Source organism: Dipodomys spectabilis, unplaced genomic scaffold, assembly GCF_019054845.1.
Source record: "Dipodomys spectabilis isolate Male_0828 unplaced genomic scaffold, ASM1905484v1 ptg000092l, whole genome shotgun sequence".
In the NCBI taxonomy this organism is placed as follows: domain Eukaryota; kingdom Metazoa; phylum Chordata; class Mammalia; order Rodentia; family Heteromyidae; genus Dipodomys; species Dipodomys spectabilis.
This window is the reverse complement of record NW_024870769.1, coordinates 10,311,595-10,332,981: the sequence shown is the minus strand read 5'-3', so window position 1 is coordinate 10,332,981 and position 21,387 is coordinate 10,311,595. Positions and strand designations below refer to the sequence as shown.

At 44.1% G+C, this 21,387-nt stretch overlaps 1 protein-coding gene across 2 annotated transcripts in view; it reads left to right on the top strand.

Annotated features, from left to right (window-relative positions):
* Grb10 (growth factor receptor bound protein 10) overlaps positions 1–21,387 on the top strand; it is a 160,660-nt gene that overhangs the window by 118,753 nt on the left and 20,520 nt on the right. For both annotated transcript variants that reach the window (XM_042684990.1, XM_042684989.1), the window contains 4 exons: positions 12,942–13,098; positions 17,847–17,962; positions 18,930–18,998; positions 20,750–20,887. In XM_042684990.1, the coding sequence (XP_042540924.1) occupies positions 12,942–13,098; positions 17,847–17,962; positions 18,930–18,998; positions 20,750–20,887 (480 nt within the window). The remainder of the gene's footprint in view (positions 1–12,941; positions 13,099–17,846; positions 17,963–18,929; positions 18,999–20,749; positions 20,888–21,387) is intronic.

Below are 21,387 nucleotides of genomic sequence, written 5' to 3'. Positions count from 1 at the left end.
TCACATTTTCCCATTCTGATAGTTTTGGAGTGGCTTCCAGATGTGGTTCTCCATGCCTCTGAGAATCTGGGCCTTTTGCTCCCCTTTTGGAGCCCATCACCCGATGAGAGAGACCAGTGCTGGTCAGAACAGAGGGCAGAGTCATGAAGAAAGACATATGTGCTATCAGGATTATCTAATGGGCAGGCCAAAGGCTGCGAAGTCCTTAGAAGGCAAATCATGTTCCAGAAAGAGGAAATAGGAGAAAAGAAGAGGAGCAGACAACGGAGACAGTGTTTAAGGTAGAATCTGAGCAGCGGAGCCTTATGTTGTATTGGTTAATGTCTGATCAGTCACACAAAACAAGGTGGAATTTTCAGAGGTTCCCCTTGGTTTTCCATACAGAATCGACTGGACCTGGTTTGAAGAAAGCCAGTTTTAGGATATAAGGATATAGCACAGGTACACACAAGATGGAACAGGATGGTGGTGTGAAGTGGGAGAGCCAAGTGGCTTTGAGCAAAATCAATAGGTTGTAGTAACTTAACTGCTCTCCGGTGGTTTTCATGGCTCCTCAGAAAACTTATTTACTTACAAAATAGCTTCAGTTTAATGCTCAGGTCTTTGTTTCCAAATCCCATTATCTAACAGAAGGGTCCAGGGCTGCCTAGGTGATGGTTAAAGAATGAAGGAAACACATCACAAGAACACAGGAGCCAGCTTAAAAGTAATAATTTCTCTGAGGAGAGACATGTAGTAGGCATCTTTGACAAGGGGGTGTCCAAGCAGCCCCATTCAGGAAGGGGGAGTATGGGGTGACACAACATCTGTTTTGTACTATTCCTGTCCTAAATCAGAGCTACATCGAATTCTGGGGGATATCAGTGAAACCAGAGCCTGGCATGACCTTTTAAGGGTGACTAGGTCATAGAATACTACCCAGGATGCAAAAACTAAGAAAAAGACAAAAGGAAGAAAGAAAGAGAGAGAGAGAGAGAGAGAGAGAGAGAAACAAGTAACAACAAAAATCTAAGTCCAAGGAACTAAAGAGCCATGGCAGCCAAATGCAACTTGTAACCTGGGCCAGTCCCTGAACCAAGAAAAACATTTTTCCCCCTTTTCTAAAAAGGACAGTAGTCCAACAGGGAGCTAAATTTGAATGTAATCTGTAAATTAGCTAGTGGTGTGGGTTGGTGTTAATTTCCTGGTTTTAATCATTATGCTATGATTATGTAAGAGAGTGATCTTGTTTTCAGGAAAACCACACAGAGCTAACGAGGCAGCCAAGGGGCCAGATGTCTACAACTCACTCTTACAAGCAGAGAGGGAAGACAGTGAGAATACAATGAAGCAAATCTGGTCAGATGTTCCCATTGGGGAGTATGGATGGAGACTATACAGAAAGTCGGAATTGCAAGTCTGAAATGGTTTTAAAATAGAATGCTAAATCAGAATGATCTTTGTATTTGAAACCAAAAACATGCCTCTGTATGCGCAGACATTTCTGTATGTCCTTCCCCACGGGGCAACATATAGTGGAAGACAGATGTCACCAAACATGCCACCATAATTCTCCAAGGTGGTCAGAATCAGAATACTCTGAGGCAAAACAAGCTCTTCAGGTATGCCCTGGTCTGGCAAAGGATATCAGTGGCCACTAGCTAACCTACTGCTAGTTTTGTTAACTTTGGGGGGGTCAAAGACATTCTGTGGAGCTAGAGCTGGCACATTGGCAGCGGAGACACTACCCTCCTCCTGGGGTCCTGGAGCCCATTTGTCTCAAGCAAAAGGACGTGCTCTTCTGGGTCTCCTTCCTTCTCAAGAGACACAATGTCTATCCTCGGGTTGGCATCACACAGGGTGCTAAGTGGATCCAGTATCTTCCATGTTTTCAGCTGTGATGCATGGAAACATCTTTTGGGAGGAAGGACTCCGGAGACTTTGGCTCGTAATTAACACATGATGAAATATATCTTAGCTGTGCCCATTGTGGTTCATCTTAAGAGACCATGTGATATCACTGGGTTTGTGGAGACCTTTCCTTCCTACACTGGGGTCATGTGTAGTCAACTCTTATTGGCTCTGTAAACAGTAGGAACTGAAACATCCTTACAGCAGAAGTCTGTGTGGCAGATTGAGGCTTCCAGAAGCTTCCATTGAAGACATAAGCTCAAAGTCCAGATGAAAGTCTAGGCAACATAGACCATAGGGAAAGTCCTTGTGCTCAGCCCTGTGCTCAGCCCCTTTCCAGGCTTATGGCACTGGTACCCCTTCAAGGATTCTAGATTTCCAGCAGGCATGGTTGAGGATGAGTCTTGGAGCTATAACTCTGCTTGATCATCCTTTGTATAAATTAAGCCATAAATTACTGTTTTAAGAAGGAGATTATAAAATTTTTAATTATAAAAGCAATACATGTTCATAGCAACAAGTAAAAGTGAGACACTACAATATTAGTATAAACATTTCAACAAGATATGCTGTCTCTTTAGCTCCCTAGTTCTCAACTATCACCTCATTTTCCAGTATAACCACTGTCCCATGTATCTTTTCACAGAAGATATGTCAATATTTTTGTGGTCTTGTGTCAATGAACAATTTCTGCTGTTCCTTCTTGTTACAGACAGAGCTGAAGGGAATATTCTTTTGCATAGATCTTTGGTTACGAGATAGATAGATAGATAGATAGATAGATAGATAGACAGACAGACAGACAGACAGACAGACAGACAGACAGACAGATAGATAGATATTATTACTGAACTAAAAGGTTTTTGTGTTTACACATATATGCACATGCTTAAAATTCACTTCATAAGAGGTGTCCAAGGCTGTCTCTCATAATGAAATGAGAAGATACGTGATTCGGTGTGGCTGCCCATGGACTACCATTTGTTGTAGTCTGGATTTGAATAAGTTCTTCTTACCACTGGCCTCACAGCCCTAGGATGTAGTGACAGTGGTCTGACTTGTGATGAAGGCAGTAACCTGGACAATCCATCATGTTTATTAGCTGCTTCTGTAGTTTCAAGAAACTCTAGAAGATGTTTACAGAGCCGGTCTGGGAGGACAGGGACAAACCCAAAGCGTGTTGACGCAGTGGCATTTGCTTTCACATCTGCCCTGGAAACTCTTTGAGTCTGAAAGCATCGAGCAATTGGAGGATGGGGGTAAGAGGTGCACCCGTCAATTTCAGGTACTTGACCCTTTGGCATTAGACCTTTGGAACTCATGGTCAGTAGGACCCTTTGTTTCCTCGGTTTAGAGCAGTTGTTGCCCACACTGCTGTGTCTTACCTTGCATTTCTTCCTGCATGTCCCATAGAACCCTGCTTAATATGCTAGAAGTTGACAGTCAGCATCATTACTACTGATTTTCACTTGAACTGCCTGATTTTTAGTAATCAGGGCAAGTTGATTTTTTACTGGGAAAGCAGCAGTCCAGGAGGGTGTGTAGTGTCAGTGAATGTATTGTATTATTTTTTTAAAACTACAATAATTAACGTACCTAACTCTTGATGCAGGTATTATAGTGGTTCTATGATTACTGTATATGGTCTCATTTCAATGATGAATACTCTTTTCAAAAAGTAAGATGCTAAAGATTATTGATATGAACTGTGATTATGGCAGATGTATTGGGGCAGTGAATTGGGGATTTTGAGGGTAGAAATGATATATACACTTGAGTATTGTAACTGGATAAATATATATCCCTAAGAGACAGATCTATAAAGTTTTCATCATGACTCTTAACTTCTAAGTTGTCCAGAACTGGAAAAGATGCTGAAAGCTACAGACCTTATTCATTCATTTTTCTGTCCATTCTCTCTCTCTCTCTCTCTCTCTCTCTCTCGCTCTCGCTCTCTCTCGCTCTCTCTCTCTCTCTGAATCCACTCATTCGTGGTGCTGGGGATTGAGCCCAGGGCCTGCCCATGCTAGGCAAGTGTTCTGCTACTGAGCTACAACCCAGCCCTTACAGCCTTTTTTATAATTTTAGCCATTCAACTCATGCTTCCAGCTAATCTAATCCAACTTCATTTTTTCCCTAAAATTCTAATAAATGAGTTTCCCTTCACCAAAATCTCCACCTATTCTGTATGCCAGGCCCATCCACCTGTCTGTCCCTGTTTTGCCTATCCAACTCCACATCCCACTATCCTCCTTACACCACAATAATGGCAGAATCTCAACAGACTGAGCGCTGTGCTTTTACTGGCCTGAAGAACTGTGTAGAGGATGCTGTTCTTGCTAACTCAGTGGGGCTGGTTCAGGGCCCTGCAAACACAGCCAGGCTGCAGGAGGCCTACTACATGTCATCTTGCTTGCTTACTGGTGGGTTTAGGCAAGAACTTTTCTGAAACTAGATAACCATAAATAAACTGAAACTCATTATTATGGGTTTGTTTCCATTGCCTACTGGGTCTTGGGAAAAAAAGACTGGGCCTTGAAAGAAAGGCTGGGCTGTACTACAGGTTCCATCCCTACCATTCATGTGGAGAGGGTACCTGTCCTCCTAGGCTTTTGTGCCACCAGCCAAAATGTAGACAAATCCACCTTCTTACACACCTTAGCAATCACCTGATCAACCCCTTAGAGATGACCAGGACAGTCAGATGACAGAGAAATGGAAGTCCCTCTTCAGACTCCCTCCTACCTTCTCCTTCCAGATCGTCTGCCTCTCCTTTTGTCTCCAAAAGGAGATGGTCAAGTGGCATCATTGAGACATCTTCTTTTTCCCCAAAAACTATGTTCTTTTTCTCACTGTGCTTCAGCTCCTTTAAGTGGAGACAACTACCTAATTACAGGATCACTAACTGGTTTAAGGCTAAATGTCCATGGAAAAAAGATTGTAAATGAGCTCTTTCTACCTGCCAAGCACTGTCTAGATCTCACTTGATACTGGAGCTAAACTTTAGTCATAGGATGTCCCTTTTATACCTGTTCCCATTCTCTTGCCCAGAAGAAGACCCAGTAGGTAGGTCTGTCTGGATTGATGGCTTTTCCAGAGCTTACACGCGTTCAGTACATTACTTATACATTACTTTGTCTGATCCCCAAGTCTGTGACACCATCCCTCATTTTACTGCTGTGGCTATCAAGGGTTCACACATGAAATGGGTGGGCAGCAGAGCTGGAACTTGAGTCCAGTGCTGGTATATTCTGAAGTCCGCACTATGCCCGAATTTCCCTCCATATTGATACCTTTAGACATTTGTGGCATGGGAGGGGGAAATGTCTAACAGGGGAATGGGAACCATACAGAGGTTGTAATCAGTGAGTGTTTACTGAGTTGGGGAAACTGGAGATCAGGGTGATGCTAAACTGACTTGTTCCAATATGTTCAGGGGAGTATTTTACCAAAAATGTGGCTGGTCAGCTCTGTTCTGGAAAATGTATCCCTGTCAAAGAGATGTATTTTAACATAAGAGCCTGGTATCTATCAATTCACATAAAGAAAATAAATATATGTATTAAGATTCTTGTTTGAAGATATGCCTGGCAATTTCATAAGAAGAATGAAAAACTGGGAAGGCTAAAAAAAAAGAAACAATAAGCAGCATTGCAGAATTCTTCATGTTTGAGTCATTGGAGAATTCAAGTTTGATGCCTTGCAGGCTCTCAAACAGCAAAGAAACATAATGATCCTGGGAGATGTTTATGAGGTAACGTGAAGCTACACAAGCCTGATTGTTAAACTATGTGTGCAGTGTGATGGTAATTATGTCACTGAGCACAGATGTTTATCTGTGGAAAGAACACTGTAACAGCCTCCTCTTTCTCACACATAACTTGACCCTCAATCCCTCTCCCCGCCCCCCATCCCCCCTCCTGTTCCTGCTTCCCTGTCTTCATGTGGAAGGCTATGGGTTTTCCACTATCCCACAGTGTGCAGCCTCGTCGCTAGCAAGCCTACTAGCACCCCTGGGCCTGAGTTCACAGTTGAATACTCAGCCACTCTTCAGTCTCCATGCCTGCTCTCACCCAGTACCCTACTATTTCTGATTGGCCCACTTGTGGGTCTCCAGCACTCAAAACCAAGCCATGTTTCTGTGGTTGGTTGTTTTGCGCATGTGTGTGTGTGCACGTGCGTGCGTGTGCGTGTGTGTGTGTTGTTGTTGTTGCTTTGTTTTTATTTTTTTGCCAGTTGTGGGACTTGAACCCGAGGCCTGGGTGCTGTCCCTAAGCCTCTTTGTGTTCAAGGCTAGCGCTGCACCACTTTTTAGCAGCAGTGCCACTTCTGGTTTTTGAGTGGTTAATTAGAGATAAGAGTCTCACAGGGACTTTTCTGCCTGGGCTGGCTTTGAACCATGATCCTCAGATCTCAGCCTCCTGAGTAGCTAGAATTACTGGCATGAGCCACCAGTGCCCAGCAAAGCTGTGTTTTTAATGTCAGTTTTTATCCTAAAAATTACACTCAACAACCTGAAAGTTGACCTCTGTGATTTACTGGGAAGCAAGGTAATGTGCCCCTTCTAGAGTTGCAGAGGATAGCAGGAGCCCTGAGATGTACTCTCCGATGTACGCCTTAGACTTTCTGGAGACACTGTGTCCATTGAAGACAGGAGGATATTTGTATTGGCAATCACAACTCATAAGCCACGCATAACACACAGCAGTCTACCCAAATGCGGTTTTACTCCCATGTTTTCCCCTGGGGTCTGAAGATATTAATGAAAAGTTCTACAGAGGAACCTAAGTTTAAATTGTGTACTATTCTAAGTGAGAACTTGGGCTGTCTTGCTCAGGTCATGAATCAGCTTTGGAATATCCACACTGCATACACTATCCACCTATTAGTTAGTCATTTGGTAGCCCTATTGGGTTGTACAGATCATCTGTCACAATGTTGCACTGCTGGAGTTCAAGTAAACTTTACTTTGCTTGAAAATGTACGTGAAAGGCAAGAGCATAAAACTTGAGATCTAAATAAGCTTTATATGGGAATAAAAACAAACAACAATCAAAAAAAAAATTATATAGGGTTCAATTCCATCCTTGGCTCAGTTTCCGGAAGCTCCTGGGGGCCTTGATCTCTGCAGGAGATGAGAAAGGACAGTGCTACCTTCTTTTTGCTCTTCTTTAATTCATCAGCAGATTTTTTTTTCATTTTATTATTTGTTATTTGACAGTACTAGGAGTTGAACCTGGAGCCTTAGGCTTGTTAGGCCAGCACTGTACCACTTGAGACACATGCCTCTCTCATTTTACCTTATTTTTCAAAGAGGGTCTTACATTTTGCCCGGGCCAGCCTCACTGAAATCCTCTGCTTTATGCCTCCTGAGTAGCTAGGATGAGAAATACGCACCACCAAGCCCAGCTTTATTGGTTGAGAAAGACAAGGTCTCACTAATTTTTTGCCCAGGCTATCCTGAAACTCCAGTCCTCCCCATCCCTGCCTCCTGAGCAGCATCAATCACCGTGTCTTGCCAACTGATTTTCTTGTTTGTTTAAAAGAGCTTGCAATTTTACTTTTTATAAAATTATAATATCTTATAAAATTTGTCAAAATAACAGGCTGTGCATATATGTTTTAGGTAAGTTAAGCGTGTGTACACAGAAAATATACAAATGTGCAAAATAAACTTGAATTCTTCTAAGCTTTCAATACTAAGCTTGGTATAAAATTCATGTTCAGGCTTAGCTAGTGAGACCCATTCACTGGGGGAAATTCTTCAGGGTCTCCTAAATCCCTGGTCAACTTTTAAGAACTAATTTTAAAGTTATATTTAGAACTGTATCTGCTTCAGACGGGTTTGTAAGGACTTACTTGTTTTAAGTCTCACTGGAAACTTGACATCCATATATCATATGGATTCCATAGATTCCAAAGTGGATTTTTTCCCAGTAAGTAGAGCGGGGGCGGGGGGGGGGGGGAACTGATTATTGTATGTGTTCTCATTTTGGTAAAGGGAGTCCTGTAAATACAAGCAGTGATTGCTTCATAACTCCTTGAATCACAAAGTAACGCCATTAATTAGAATAAAACTGAAGACATTCTAGTATCATTACATTGCTTCTTCTCTGATGTTAACTTAGCCCATCCTGGTTGATTCCCCTCTAGCTTGAAGTAAACTGAGTTTACCTCAAGTCTCCTTGGCATCAAGGACCACCAGATTTGGGGGACACCTAGGGCTCAAACACCTTCCTGAGCCTGGGGCTCGTGCTAAAGAATGTAAGCCAGAGATGCCAGGGAGCCCTGGGTTGAACTATGCTGAGAACCTTTGCCTCCTCCAGAAACAGTTCCATGTCTGTCTGGTGGGGTCTAAGGACAGCACGTCTACCTCACAATTCATTTCCCTCTACCTATCTTGGCATAGCTGTCCTGCTTTCTCCCCTCAAGGCCCCACAGAATTGCAATAAAAACAGGGTTGCCCTTACAGTTGGATTCTGCCAGTGTTTCAACACCTGCTCTGCCTTCCTCCTGTGGACACCATTGCTGGTCCTCTGATTACAACCTGGCTTCTTCAGAAGTGCTTTTACTCACCCCCCACCTCCAGTATTTACAAGAGACTTCTGGGGTAACAAGAACCAGCCCACTTCCTCGGAGTGCTTTGGCTCTAAAAAGTACGCTGGACAAAGAAGAATGAAGACAGAACTGGGTTGACACCCACAGGCACCTTACAGAACACAGTTACTGTGGGTGTCTGGGAGGGCTGGACCTCAGCGACTCTAGGTCAGGCTGTGCACCCTAGGGACCAGGCTGTCCTTCCAGGGACATTTTGCCCTACAGACAGTTGTGGGGGGGGTGCATAGACTTGAGAGTGGCCCATTTTCTATTTTTACAAGGTGATTATCACTGGGCCTTTGACAGAGGCTCACCGCCAAAGTCAGAAGGCCTTTGAATGCTGTATGGAGATGCCTGAGCTTATAAGTGAACCAGGAAGGTCTGTCTGTGGCAGGAAGCTGCAGTGAGGGTCTGTGCAGCCTGGTAGCATGAAGGACCCAAAGGATCCCCCACTGTCTACCTGCTGAGAACCATAGAGACAAAAGGCCAGGGATCCCTGAGTAGAATTTAGGGCCATGAAGTTGATATACCTTCGTCTCAAATTTAGCTCCTTTCTCTGCAAAGCAATGAAGCTTTCGTTGTTCCTCTATGTGGTGAATGTATAGGAAATAGCAACAGGAAGTCTGGGAGCATTGGAACATTCTGGTACCACCCCAGGACTTTTATAACAGGATGTAGTACCCTGCCAGCCTAAGGGCCAGCCTTTTGGCAAAGCATTTCCCTCCCTCCACCGTGGCCCCCCCCCCTTAACTCTGAAAGGGATTACATGCTATTGACATAATTATGCCTTCTTTCATAATACTGTTTTATTTTTAAAAGCAGTTCGCTATTTGGGTTTTTGTTGTTGTTGTTGTTGTTGTTGTTTTTTGCATGGAGAAAAGGAAATTGAGGATTTAGGAGTTGGCTTTTGCAGCTGAATTATTCTTACCATAGGTTGTAGCATCTGCTTTCTCAGAATTGGAATCCTGAATGGGAAGCAGCCTTTTGGGGTCCTGCTCCCACCCCCTTCTTGATTGCCTCCAGGTCTTCAGCCAGAGCCTTTCCTGTTGCATATCCATGGGAGATCCATACACACATCCTAGGGGAGTAGGCAGGGTGGCTGGGAGCTTTCAAGAGAGCATCTTATGAGCAGCCCATGCTGTGCTGTCCCCGTGAGGCCAGTGCTGCTTACGGATTCTCACTGTATAGATGGGGAGAGGGAGGCCAGATAGGCTGGGGTAATTCAGCCAAATTCCCACAGCTAGTTCCTCAGCAGCAAGATTGTCATCCTGTGACTCTAGAGCTGCTCCTCACAACCACTCTGCATTTAGCACTCTGCATTTAGAAGTCTTGCTGATGTCATATACGTAGAAAACTGTGCTTTACGAATCATGCTGATTCTCAGAGCTGTGCCCCATGGTACACAGGAGGAAAGTAGGTCTTAGAAAGTAAGTCTTGGACTGCAGACTTGTAGCCAGCTGAGCCAGGATGGAACTCTGGATCTCCAATTTCTCTGTTTCCTCTGGTTTTATCCAGATTCACATATTCCCTGGACAGTTTTCCCCTGGAACATAATTGCTTGTAATGTCAGTCTTTCCATGCTGACCCAGGAGTTGTTGTGGGACGAGGGCCTTGGCCTGCTTGAGAGAACCTTCTGTGCTTCACCCTGTGCAAGAATCAGGAGCCCCTTCATGAACCAGGGGAAATGCGGGCTACTCCCCAGAGTCCCCTGACCTGGGGCTGTTGCACTGACCCTGGAGAGACACAAGCCTGAATGGCTTTCTAAAGGAGCCCTCAGCACTGCCCAAGGGCTATTAAAGGGACTATTGGTACAGTACAGAGTGCTTTTTGTGGAAAGGGGCTTGGCTCTTCCCTTTGACCTTAGCCTTGTGCCTTATGTATTTACTACAAACATTCCAATTGGTAGTTCCAAGCATTTGCCCAGCTCCAGACTATTGGTGTTTGTAATGGCTTTCCTCAAGTTCTGTCTTGAAGACTTGTTTTGTTGCAGTCAGTGGGCCCTGCTGTGTTTGGGGAAGAGCATGAGTTGTCGGGAACAGAGGCATGATGCCTTTGGGCACAGGCTACAGAGCCGCCTGCCCGCCCATTGGTGCTCTGATCTGCCCTGCTAAACTGGCCTTTCGTGGTAGCTTTAATACTCAGATTATTTATAGCTCTTTGGGGGTGGGGGGATGGTTGTGGTGCAGCCAGAGGGCTGAGGCACAAGTTTGAAGGAAAGTGCAGTGGGACTGAAAAGACAAATAGAGAAGCAGAAGCTAAGCCCTTGGCAGGAAAAGTCACACCTTAATGTAACAGAACTTCATTCAGGAGACAATGGACACTGTAATCACAGGTCAACATTGAGAAGCTTAGGTAGACTGAAAGTTCGTTTGAGGCTTAGGAAAAAAGGAAAATATTGCCTTGCTTGTTCTCACAGTTGGTTCAAATATAACATGTCTGAACCAAGACCCCTGAACCATTTTCAGTGAGTTCTGGGTGTGGACGGCATGCACTGGTAAAGGGGGCATGCTGGGTCTTACAGTGACCGCATATATAAGGCATCCTTTGAAGGCAGTTGTAGTTTCTAAGCGACTCTTGTTCTTTCAGGTTAAAAAAAAAGTCTTACCTAGAGACCAGAGACATATTTTCTTGGTTCAAATTAAATGTTATTTTCACAGACTGAGTCAGCCATTTCAGCTGTATGTGAATATCTCACTTGTTAGGTGGAAATGTACTTTCACTGAGTGAAACATAAATTCCAGAAAAGGGATGGGTGGATTTCTCTTAAAGTGAAAGTGGTTAGAAAGCAAGTCCTGGGATTTCTCTGTGTCAGGAAATGGCAGATCGTAGAAGTGGGGGGATGGTGGTAACTCCACCACCACACCCGGGAGAGAGAGCCCCTCCTAATCCCCCAGCTGGCCCTGCCGCTCAGAGAGAATTAACCCTTTCCCAGCCTTGCCTCAGAGGGAGGTTTGATCCAGCTCTGGGCAGCTCAACCCATGTAAGCTTACTGTGGTTAGAGTCCCCCTCTTCTTGGGGGACCATAGTTCAAAACATATAAATAGGGTGGGGGGAAGGGAAGGAGCCTGTCTTGGTGATGATAAGCTGACATTCACAGCCTGGCCTGGCCTGGCTTGTCTGCAGAATCAGCTCTAAGGATGCAGTTAGTCAGAGGTCTGGTCTGGACCCAGAGAGCGCACGTGCTTTAGCCTTTGAGTTGTCTGCTTGTGGCTGCTTTGCCCAGGGATTTTCCTGGCTGATCAGCCTGAGCTGGTGTTGTTATTGCTGCTGTTGCCTTCCCCATCCTCGTCCTCAGCCTCACCCCAGGTCTCCCTGCAGAGAAATGGGAGAAAAGCCTGTGGGTGATTACATCAGCCCTGGGAAGGACGAGGTTGGGCTGTTGGCCTGATTTGGTTCACTACCTAGGGGACTTGTGTGAGAAAGTGAGCAGGCAGAGGTAGCCTCTGGTCACTGCCCAGCTTGCCAGGGACAGTGAGAAGAGACCAAGAACAAATTCCCAGGCCAGAGGCAATTACAATTTAAAATGCCTTCTTGTCCCTTCAACTGCTTTTTCCATGCCATCGAGGTAAGATTGGTGTGGATTTTTTTTTTTTTAATGCATCTCACCATCCCCTGTACCTCACATTCCCCAGCCAGTGTTACAGCTGCAACAGACTGCATTTATAATCCTCTGGATTTCTACTTGCCTGCTTTTGCCTGGGTGCTTTTTCCATTTTCACGGTTTTCCACAGGACTGGGAAAATGAAGCTTGCTTGGGATCTTGTGGGGAGAATGTGCCAAAAAAATTTCATGACTGTTCTTACTGTGTCCTTTTTATTAGTTTACATTTAGCATATCCGTGTTCGTTTATCTCATCTTCCTGCTAAGCCTTGAGAAATGTGAGGGGTGAGGGCAGCAGGAACAGGAAGCCTGGGCCCTGGAATGAAGAAGTAGAGGCCCTTCAAGAGATGCAGGACAAAGATGGCAGGGGTGACATTAATCAAGATGCATTGTACTCATAAATTGTTATGGTGAATGAACCAAAACCCTTTTGTACAACTACTTAAACATAATGTTATGAGAAAAAAAATCAGACAGGGAAAAAAAAACCTATTAAGATGAAAACAAGAAGAACTGGAGTGTTTTGTTGCTTGGCCTGTTCTTACAATTGCTTCAAGTGTAAAATGTCCAGTCAGGGACTGCCTGCAGCATTTTAAGTGAACATTATCATTTCCCAAGCTAGGTTGATAATTTGCTTGTATGTTCTGTATTCCTGTCTGGAGTCTGGGGCACCTTAAGAATGCTCTGCCCCTCAGAGGGACAGGAGAACCCTGAAACTATTGTCCTGTCCTATGACCAAGAAAAAAAGAAAAACATTTGCTAGTATGTTGAAGCACTCTGGTCTTGTCTTTACTCTTGGTTTTTATTCTTTAAATGTAAAATGTATCTGTGCTTGTCTCCTTTGTGTACTGCAGGATGTTAAAGTCTTTAGTGAAGATGGAACAAGCAAAGTCGTGGAGATTCTAGCAGACATGACGGCCAGGGACCTGTGCCAGTTGCTGGTTTACAAAAGCCATTGTGTGGATGACAACAGCTGGACACTTGTGGAGCACCACCCACATCTCGGATTAGGTAGGAGACAGCTCAGGACAGAAACAGTCCCTAGGTACCTTAGTGTGAAATCAAATGGAGAACCGGTGCCAAATGTTGAACTGTGTTATCTGTCCCCTGCCAGACTGGCCAGGAGTTCATGTGTGAGTCTTGACTCATCCTGCACCCCCCCCCCTTTTTTTTCTCCTAAATTTTACTTTGCCCCTTCACTCTGCTTCTTTGAGAATCTTTCTTGGGGTGGTTGAAGCAGTAACTTCCCACCAGTTCAAACATATCCCCTGTGATCCAGCTGCCTTCCTGACTATCAGGATCATGCTGCACATCTGTTAGTTGGAGAGGGAGGGGCCCCAGGAAGAGACAGATACTGGCACTGCTAGATTGCAGCTGCCACTATTCACCAAGCTACTGATAAGAAGGGAGCCTGGCTCTGGGCTCTAGCCTAGGGCATAGAGACCTGCTAACAATCAGAGCACATTGTAAAGCAATCATGTATGAATTTGGTACTTGTGTGACATCTCTGTCTGAGCTGGTTAGGGATGATTCCTGGATACTCTGTGTGTGTGTGTGTGTGTGTGTGTGTGTGTGTGTGTGTGTGTGTGTGTGTGTGTGTGTGTGTGTGTGTGTGTGTGTGTGTGTGTGTGTGTGTGTGTGTGTGTGTGTGTCCTAGAGAATAGTTTATGTATCATGGAACACTTGAAACTCTACAAACTTACTTCCAGAAGTGACTGGTTTGTGAATTGTTTGGTCAGGTGGTCCCTCCTAGGAAAAGACACATATTCAGACTTTTGTTCTGAGTCTTACAGAATAATGTCTGATGCCTGCAAAAGCATATGCAGGTATTTAAGACTAGCATTTTCCCTAAATCAATAGCTATATTTCTTCTATGTCTCGAAGGAGAAAAAAAATACAAATTGCAAACTTCTTGTAGTTTTAGATTCTTCTTATAAACCTTTTTCTTGACAGATTAATAAATTAAATCTCAACCTCTAGGTCTTACAATATTCATTTAACTGAAAAGTATTCTTCCAACAGAGAGCATGCTATTTAAGTCTAAATAAGGTAATGTAAATTTGCACTATTACTTTAAGTCGCTATTTTCTGACTCTCCCTGGACTTTTAAATCCCTGACATGGTTTGGAGTAAACAAATAGGACTTGTGCTGGTTTTTCCAATCCGTGTGGATCACCAGACTGTTTATGTGAAAGCAGAGAGTTCCTCCTTGTCACTAACAGCTTTCTGGAAGGCCCATTTGCCTGTTTCATGGCTTTGCTGTCACTCTTGTTTCCATAGAGACAGGCTGACTGTCACATTACGCTCCAGTTTGGGACATCCACGACTGAATCCTCCCATGATCTCATAAGACCATCAAAAGCATCTGTTGACACACAGATAACTTAGACATTAAACAGTAGTGGGAAGCTTTTATAGAGTATGTGTGCAGGACTGCTGTGATTAGGTCACAGCCCTGCTGTGCAAGGCTGCATCTCCTGCTGTCTGTGCTGCACCTGTGTGTAAGCAGAGAAATTGATCAAGAACCAAGAGCCTGTGGCCCTTTCCAGTACTAGTGTTAGCTCCTGAGATCACGCACTACTCCAGGCACCTAAGGTAGTTGGTACAAAGCTGTTCCCTTGGTTTGCAAAGCCCTTGGCACTTGATCTTAAGTGAGCATGTTCTGTGTTTTGTGATGCTTAAGGGCTGGTTCTTTGAGTGTACTCTATCTAATGAGTACTTCCACCAAAGCCCTGTCTGTCAGGAATACTTCAGCCTCAGTGTCTGGGACTAAAAACATCTCAACCATGTCTCCTTCCAGGCCACTCATCAGCCTGTGGTAAATCCATCTGAGGGTATCAGCATGAACCCTTTGGCAGGTTGTCCCAGCACCTTCTGCCGAAACATAAGAGCTACAGGTTTCTAGAAGCTTCACTGCTGCCAGGAGGCTTCGCATATAAAGGGCATAGTGATGTGAAACAGTCTACCAACAGAGCATGTAAACATATTACTTTAAAAATTTTATTATTATTATAAAGATGATGTACAGAGGGATTACAGTTACATAAATCAGGTGAACAATGTCACCCTTTCCCTTGCTACCAAATTACTTTTTATAGGGATAGAATGCAAGCTTAAATGCGGAGAATGGTATCTTAATGCCACCCTTCCAAACTTGAGCACAGACTTTAGATAAACTCCATTCTTGCCAACTGGCAGTACCCATGCCAGGGCCCTTTCATTCAGGCCCCAAATGACCCTGAATGGCTCTGTGTCATAGGCACAGTACAGGATGTCCAAGACAAATGGGAATGTGGGCATGGGGCACAGGAAAGAGAAGCAAGGTTCCACAGATCCTATGAGTGTTAGAAACTTGAGAAAGTCTGATGTCCTAAGAATTAGGCTGAAGCATCCAAGAAAAGCAATGATTCTTTGTTGATCTGCTTATGGCTTTGTATTTGATCATGGTCAGGTAGAAACGCCCTGGCAATAACTTTTTGGACTCCCATAGGCACCCATATGTGTCCTAAAGAAAGGTCTTGGGCCAGGTGCCAGTGACCCACACCCATAAATCCTAGCTGCTCAGGAGGCTGAGATAGGAGGATCCTATTTGGAAGACAGCTTATACAGAAAAATCTGTGAGACTCAACTCCAATTAATCAGCAGAAATCCAGAAGGTGAATTGTGGCTCACGTGATAAAGAAGACGAGCAAGAATGAAGGCCCTGAGTTCAATCCCCAGTACCAACACACACACACACACACACAGGCACACACACACACACACACACACACACACGAGTTGTTGGACAAAAATAGCCTGTTTTGATGTTCCATGCAAAACAGGGCCTTCCCAGATTGCTTTTCTGTCTCTGTCTCTTTGTCCATTACATTTGCAAATGCCAAATGATGTCCTTTCACACAAGCTTTAGAAAGAAAAAGCAGGCAAATGGCAGGGCTTGTGCTGGCATCAAATGGCTTTCTATCTGCAATGATCTCTCACTGATGACTTTGTTTCCAGATTTTGTTCTAGAAGGCTTTGAGCTTATCAGCAGCTTTCCCCCTCTGTAGGCAGGCAGTGCTTGGAGGTGAGTGACTGGGTAGGCTAAATGTCAGTCCACAGGCAAGCCAGAGGAAATCCGTGATGTCAGGCGGGGATGCAGGATTCATCTCTCACCTGTGTCCTGGATCTGCAGGTCCTCCACACCAACTAGGCAGCATGGGTTCCAGCTGAGTCACAAGTAGTGGCATTTTGTCTTTGTGGAAACGTCCGACATTTTAGTTGTCTTCTTGTGGAATAGAGCAAGACTTAGACTCAGTCTCAGAAGTTGAAAAAATACAAATATCCTTCAAGGAATTTTCACCTCTTCCATGAATACAGAGTATTTTTGGAATGCCATGATGAAAAGTGGAAGCCCAGTTTAATCAAGGCCACTGAAATAACAGGAAGTTTACGGGCAGCCATGTGATCTAAAACTGGAGGAAAGAGCTTGGCACGGTTGCTGTCCACTCCCTGACTGCAGTGGCCACTTTCCCCGGCGTATTTTATGGCACCCTGCGGCCAGGCAAATCTAGACCCTCAAGGAAAGGACTCGTTGTGTTTCCCATGTCACTGAGAAAGGAATCGGGAATGGGTACCATGGGTGTGTTTGCCATAAGACCCCTCACAGAGATTCCAGGGGCCGCCTGGTCACCAGAATGACCCAAGTGAAAGAAGCGTAGTCCTTTTGGGATGCAGAAGCTGACTTGCTTCTCTTCCAAATTCTGAGATCACTTAGAAATGCTTTTTCTCAAACTTTGTTCCTCCCTTCCAAGCCGAGATTTTTAAAGACTCACTCTGGCATCACGAAAGAAGCTGGGGACTTCCAAGGTCGGGGCCGCCCAGCCCCTTCTCAGCCCCTCCATCTAGAACAGTGTTATCCTCATTGCACATCGACCATCTGTATATTTCCCTCTATTGTTTATCCTGTCATTTGACATGGCCACTTCCCCCACATTGTAGTTTCTGAGGAGATCCACAGGAGGAACTGTGAACACCTTCAGACATCCCCTACAGGTAGATTGGTAAGGAGTAAGTAATGCTCCATGTGGAAGCAGAGGGCTTAAGCATCAAGAATAACCACCCTTTCCCGAGTGATCATACTGTTTTAATAGTGGCTCTGGGGAGAGAGAGAGAGAGAGAGAGAGAGAGAGTACACCATGCACAATGAGGTCAGTCACTGATAATCCAGTTGATGAGAATGTTCCATGATAAGATCAATACTGCCTTTGGTGTGAAAGATGAGTGTGTTGGTTTGTCCTGTCTGCCTGCAGTGTTGTGTTCTTCCTACCAAATTTCATTTCCCCAGGCAGGATCAGGCAAGTGAGTTTCTTGGGATCCAAAGCTGCCATGGCCTTCCTACCTCTGTACCACACGGCCTTTTAACAAGCCTTCCTTGCTCAGAGATTTTTGTCTCTGAATGTTTTCCTAAGTATTCCAACCTATTTTTCATATGCCCAAATGTCTTAATGTGAGAATACAATCATTTGACTCTCCCTCTCCTTAATATTTTGTTGATGTCAGATTTAAAGAAATATGTAAAAAAAAAAAAAACATATTGACCCGAAGCCCACATTCTGTATATTTAAGACCTCTTAGGAATTGGATAGCACATTACAGAGAGGGTTTGAATTCAGTTCTCTCCCAGGCCTCATCTTCATTCATGCTGTTTAAAGAGCAGGAAATCAGACTGGTTTATTGTTGATGCGCCCATCTGACTAACATGATGCTTTCCCTTACAGAAAGGTGCTTGGAAGACCATGAGCTGGTGGTTCAGGTGGAGGGCACCATGGCAAGTGAGAGCAAGTTTTTGTTCAGGAAGAATTATGCGAAGTATGAGTTCTTCAAAAATCCAATGGTGAGTCTTTTCAGATCGAGGGTTTAGGACTCTCGGCATCAAAAAGTCATAGTTGGTTTGAATAGTGTCAGATGAGTCTTACGAGGCAGTGTGTGGATTCAAGAATCGTGAATTTCTATTTAATGAAGCAATGCGTGCTTAAAGCCTGGTCTCTGGCACTTTACTAAAACACTGTTGTCACTGACTGAATATGGTGGTAGCCTTCCTCAAATAGTGACTGCAGAAAGGCTGTTTGTCTCGTAAGTCTTAGGATTGTACAGTGAGTTTGAAAAGGTCACAGTCAGTTTTGAACAAATTGATCAAATTCTCACCAAAAGAAATACTCTTCCCTGCATAGAGCAGTGATTATCATTTGAGATATATATATATATATATATATGGAAGAAGGAATAAAGAAATCAGTTGGCTTGGTTGGTGGGTGTCTTCTCCTTCATTGTTCTCACCTTGGCTGTTTTGGGAGAAGCCTTTGCCCTCTGTCCTATCAGTATCTGAATAGCCTCCTTTGCATTTGCCCTTCACCTGACTCATGGAGCATATAGGTATCAACTTATGGAGAACACCTGGATCCGCTCTGGCTCCAGTAATTTTGCTGTTCTGGTTTTGTTGTTGTTAAAGTTTCTTAGAACAGTTTTTAAAGAACAACACAATCTTGCTCTGACTCAGACACAATCCCGTGATGCTATTGCTTGCCTGGATGGGCACAGTGGATGCCATGTTCTCATGCTGAGCATTTGTCCCCAGGAATTTGATAAGGCTTTTCTGGCTGATATTGAAGAAAAGACCTTTTCCACACACTCCTCCTTTGGTAGTTCTAATTCTTTAGCTGGTGCTATGCATAGTTATTTAAAATACAGATGTACACAAGAATACCTGAAGGAATGTTTTTACTACTGAGAGATCTATAAGTCTGTCTTCCTCCCACTGGAAAACTAACCCTCAATTTATGTGCATTTCCCTGTTTCCTTAGAATTTCTTCCCGGAGCAGATGGTTACTTGGTGCCAGCAGTCCAATGGCAGTCAGTCCCAGCTCTTACAGGTACCCATCAAAAATAGTTTGTGTTCAGACTTCTAGAAAAAAAAGTGCTCTTGGAATTGTTGCATTAAAAACTTGAAAAGGCTGGGCTCCAGGGAACCATGTCTAGAATCCTAGCTACTCAGAGACTGAGGTCTGAGGATCAGGGTTCAAAGCCAGGAGAGTCTGTGAGACTTTTATCTCCTATTAACGAGCAAAAAGCCAGAAGTGAAGCTGTGGCTCAAGTAGTAGAGCACTAGCCTTGTGCAAAGAAGCTAGGGGACAGCACCTAGGCCCTTATTTTAGGCCCCAGGACCAGCACAACATAGAAAAAAGAAAGAGGAAGGGAGGAAGGATGGAACAAAGGAAGGAAGGAAAGAAATTTGAAGAGGTTACATCTTTACTGGCATATTAACCTTGACTGCTGGTAGAAACAGCACAAATGACCTTGTTCTGACTCAAAACAGTCCCATGATGCTATTGCTTAGTATGGCAAGGTAAGGATGCCATGTGCTCATGTTAAGTGTTTGTCCCCAGGAAATCTCTACAGAAATACTGAGTCTATTTCATAAAGAAACAAAAGGACCAAATTTTCACACGTCCTTTGCAAAGTAACTTAATGTACATGAAAATTAGGGACACTTGTTTTAATTGTCCTTCTGTTTTCTAAATTAGTTCCCCAAAAAACTGGTCCTTTCCTCCCCTCCCCCTTCCAGGGGTAGGGGCCACCGGAGAGTTTGAGTGATCTCACATTGCTCCTAGGACATGGGAATCAAAGAGGGAATGTCACTGTCTCACCATTTCCCCAAACGTGTCTGTGTAACGTGCCAAATGAGAGAACACACTATTCTCTAAGTTAGCCAGTAATCTCCAGGTGTAAAATTCAGTTCCTAGAGGATCTTGCTTTGTTGATCATCAGATTTCTTTCTGCTGTCAAAAAGGTAAGAATGGGAGAGTAGTGTTCTGGTGATCTCTGCCAAGTCCTCAACCATGGCATTGGTCTGTTCTGCCAAGAGATGTTGACACTGTCATTCTCAATTCACACATGAGGACAGTGAAATGCAAATTGGTTTTTAAGTGCCTTAATTTTGAGAGGATTTGTATGTTGTGAAGGTGTGCAGTCATCTCTTGAGACTCAGGATGGTGCCAGGTACTCCAGAGCTGTCTGATTTGACCATCTTACCCATGTCAAGGAGCTTTGTCTGTCCCCAATCCAGGCCAGAGGACCTGCTCTCTTCAATGTCCCCTCCCAGACTTCCTTGTAGCCTAGATCTCAGCTTTCATTCTCATAAGTGTTTGTTTGTTTCCTTAAGCCTTTATTCATAACAATGCCTGTAAGAGGGGCTAATTGGTCTCTTACTAAGGTTTCTCATGTACCTTATGCACAGACAAATGCCATTCACACACCTGTGTATTGAAGGACAGGCCAAAATGGTAGGCAAATGCTCATTCCCACAGTACCTCTTCCTCATTGCTCCTAGCACTTGCTCTTGACTCAACTCCAAAGATCAAGTGAGATATATCTTAGAAATCTTAAATAAGGAAGAGAGTCCTTGTATGTCTGTCTTACAGAGTAATTTATGGCCTGGTTTTAGCATTGTTAGATCCCTTTGCTTGTCTGTGTTTATCAATTATATTCTATGTCACCACAATGTGGATGAACTTTTTTTCAAAAGGAGAAGACTCAGTGACCCCAAGAAAGCGTACAGAGTATTTAGTTTAGAAAATGTCAACTGATGAACATTGTCCAATGTTTAAAATTTGTTCTCCCACAGAATTTTCTCAACTCCAGCAGTTGCCCTGAGATTCAAGGATTTTTGCATGTGAAAGAGCTGGGAAGAAAGTCCTGGAAAAAGCTGTATGTGTGCCTGCGTAGATCTGGCCTGTACTGCTCCACGAAGGGAACTTCAAAGGTGAGTTTTAAAACCCACCACCCACAATGGGCTCTGCCCAAGCTAGAAGTGCTCAGATGAACTTGGGCTTCATTTTTAGTCTGTTGTTGTTTTTTCCCTGGTCGGTCATGGGACTTGAACTCAGGGCCTGGGCGCTGTCTCTGAGCTCTTTTGCTCAAGGCTAGTACTTTACCACTTTGAACCACATCTCTACTTCCAGTTTGGGGGTGTTGCCTCTACTTGTGGGCTGGGAGCCAACTCACATGGGTAGAGAGCTTCCTGAATCACTGCAGATTTAACTGACTTGGGATCCAGGCTGGCCATAGGATGTGTGCTAGATTATGGCCACCCTAATGTCAATCTAGCATGTGTCGGTTGAAGGTATTTTCTTTGGTTAGCTGTGTATATGCCCAATGAGAAGAGGGGTAAAAGGTGAAAATGGATGTAGGCCCCTAATTCTTTGTTGCTAGTATCGTGGGCCTGGCCTAGGATCTCCTCTTTTCTTTTTACCTTCCATGTAC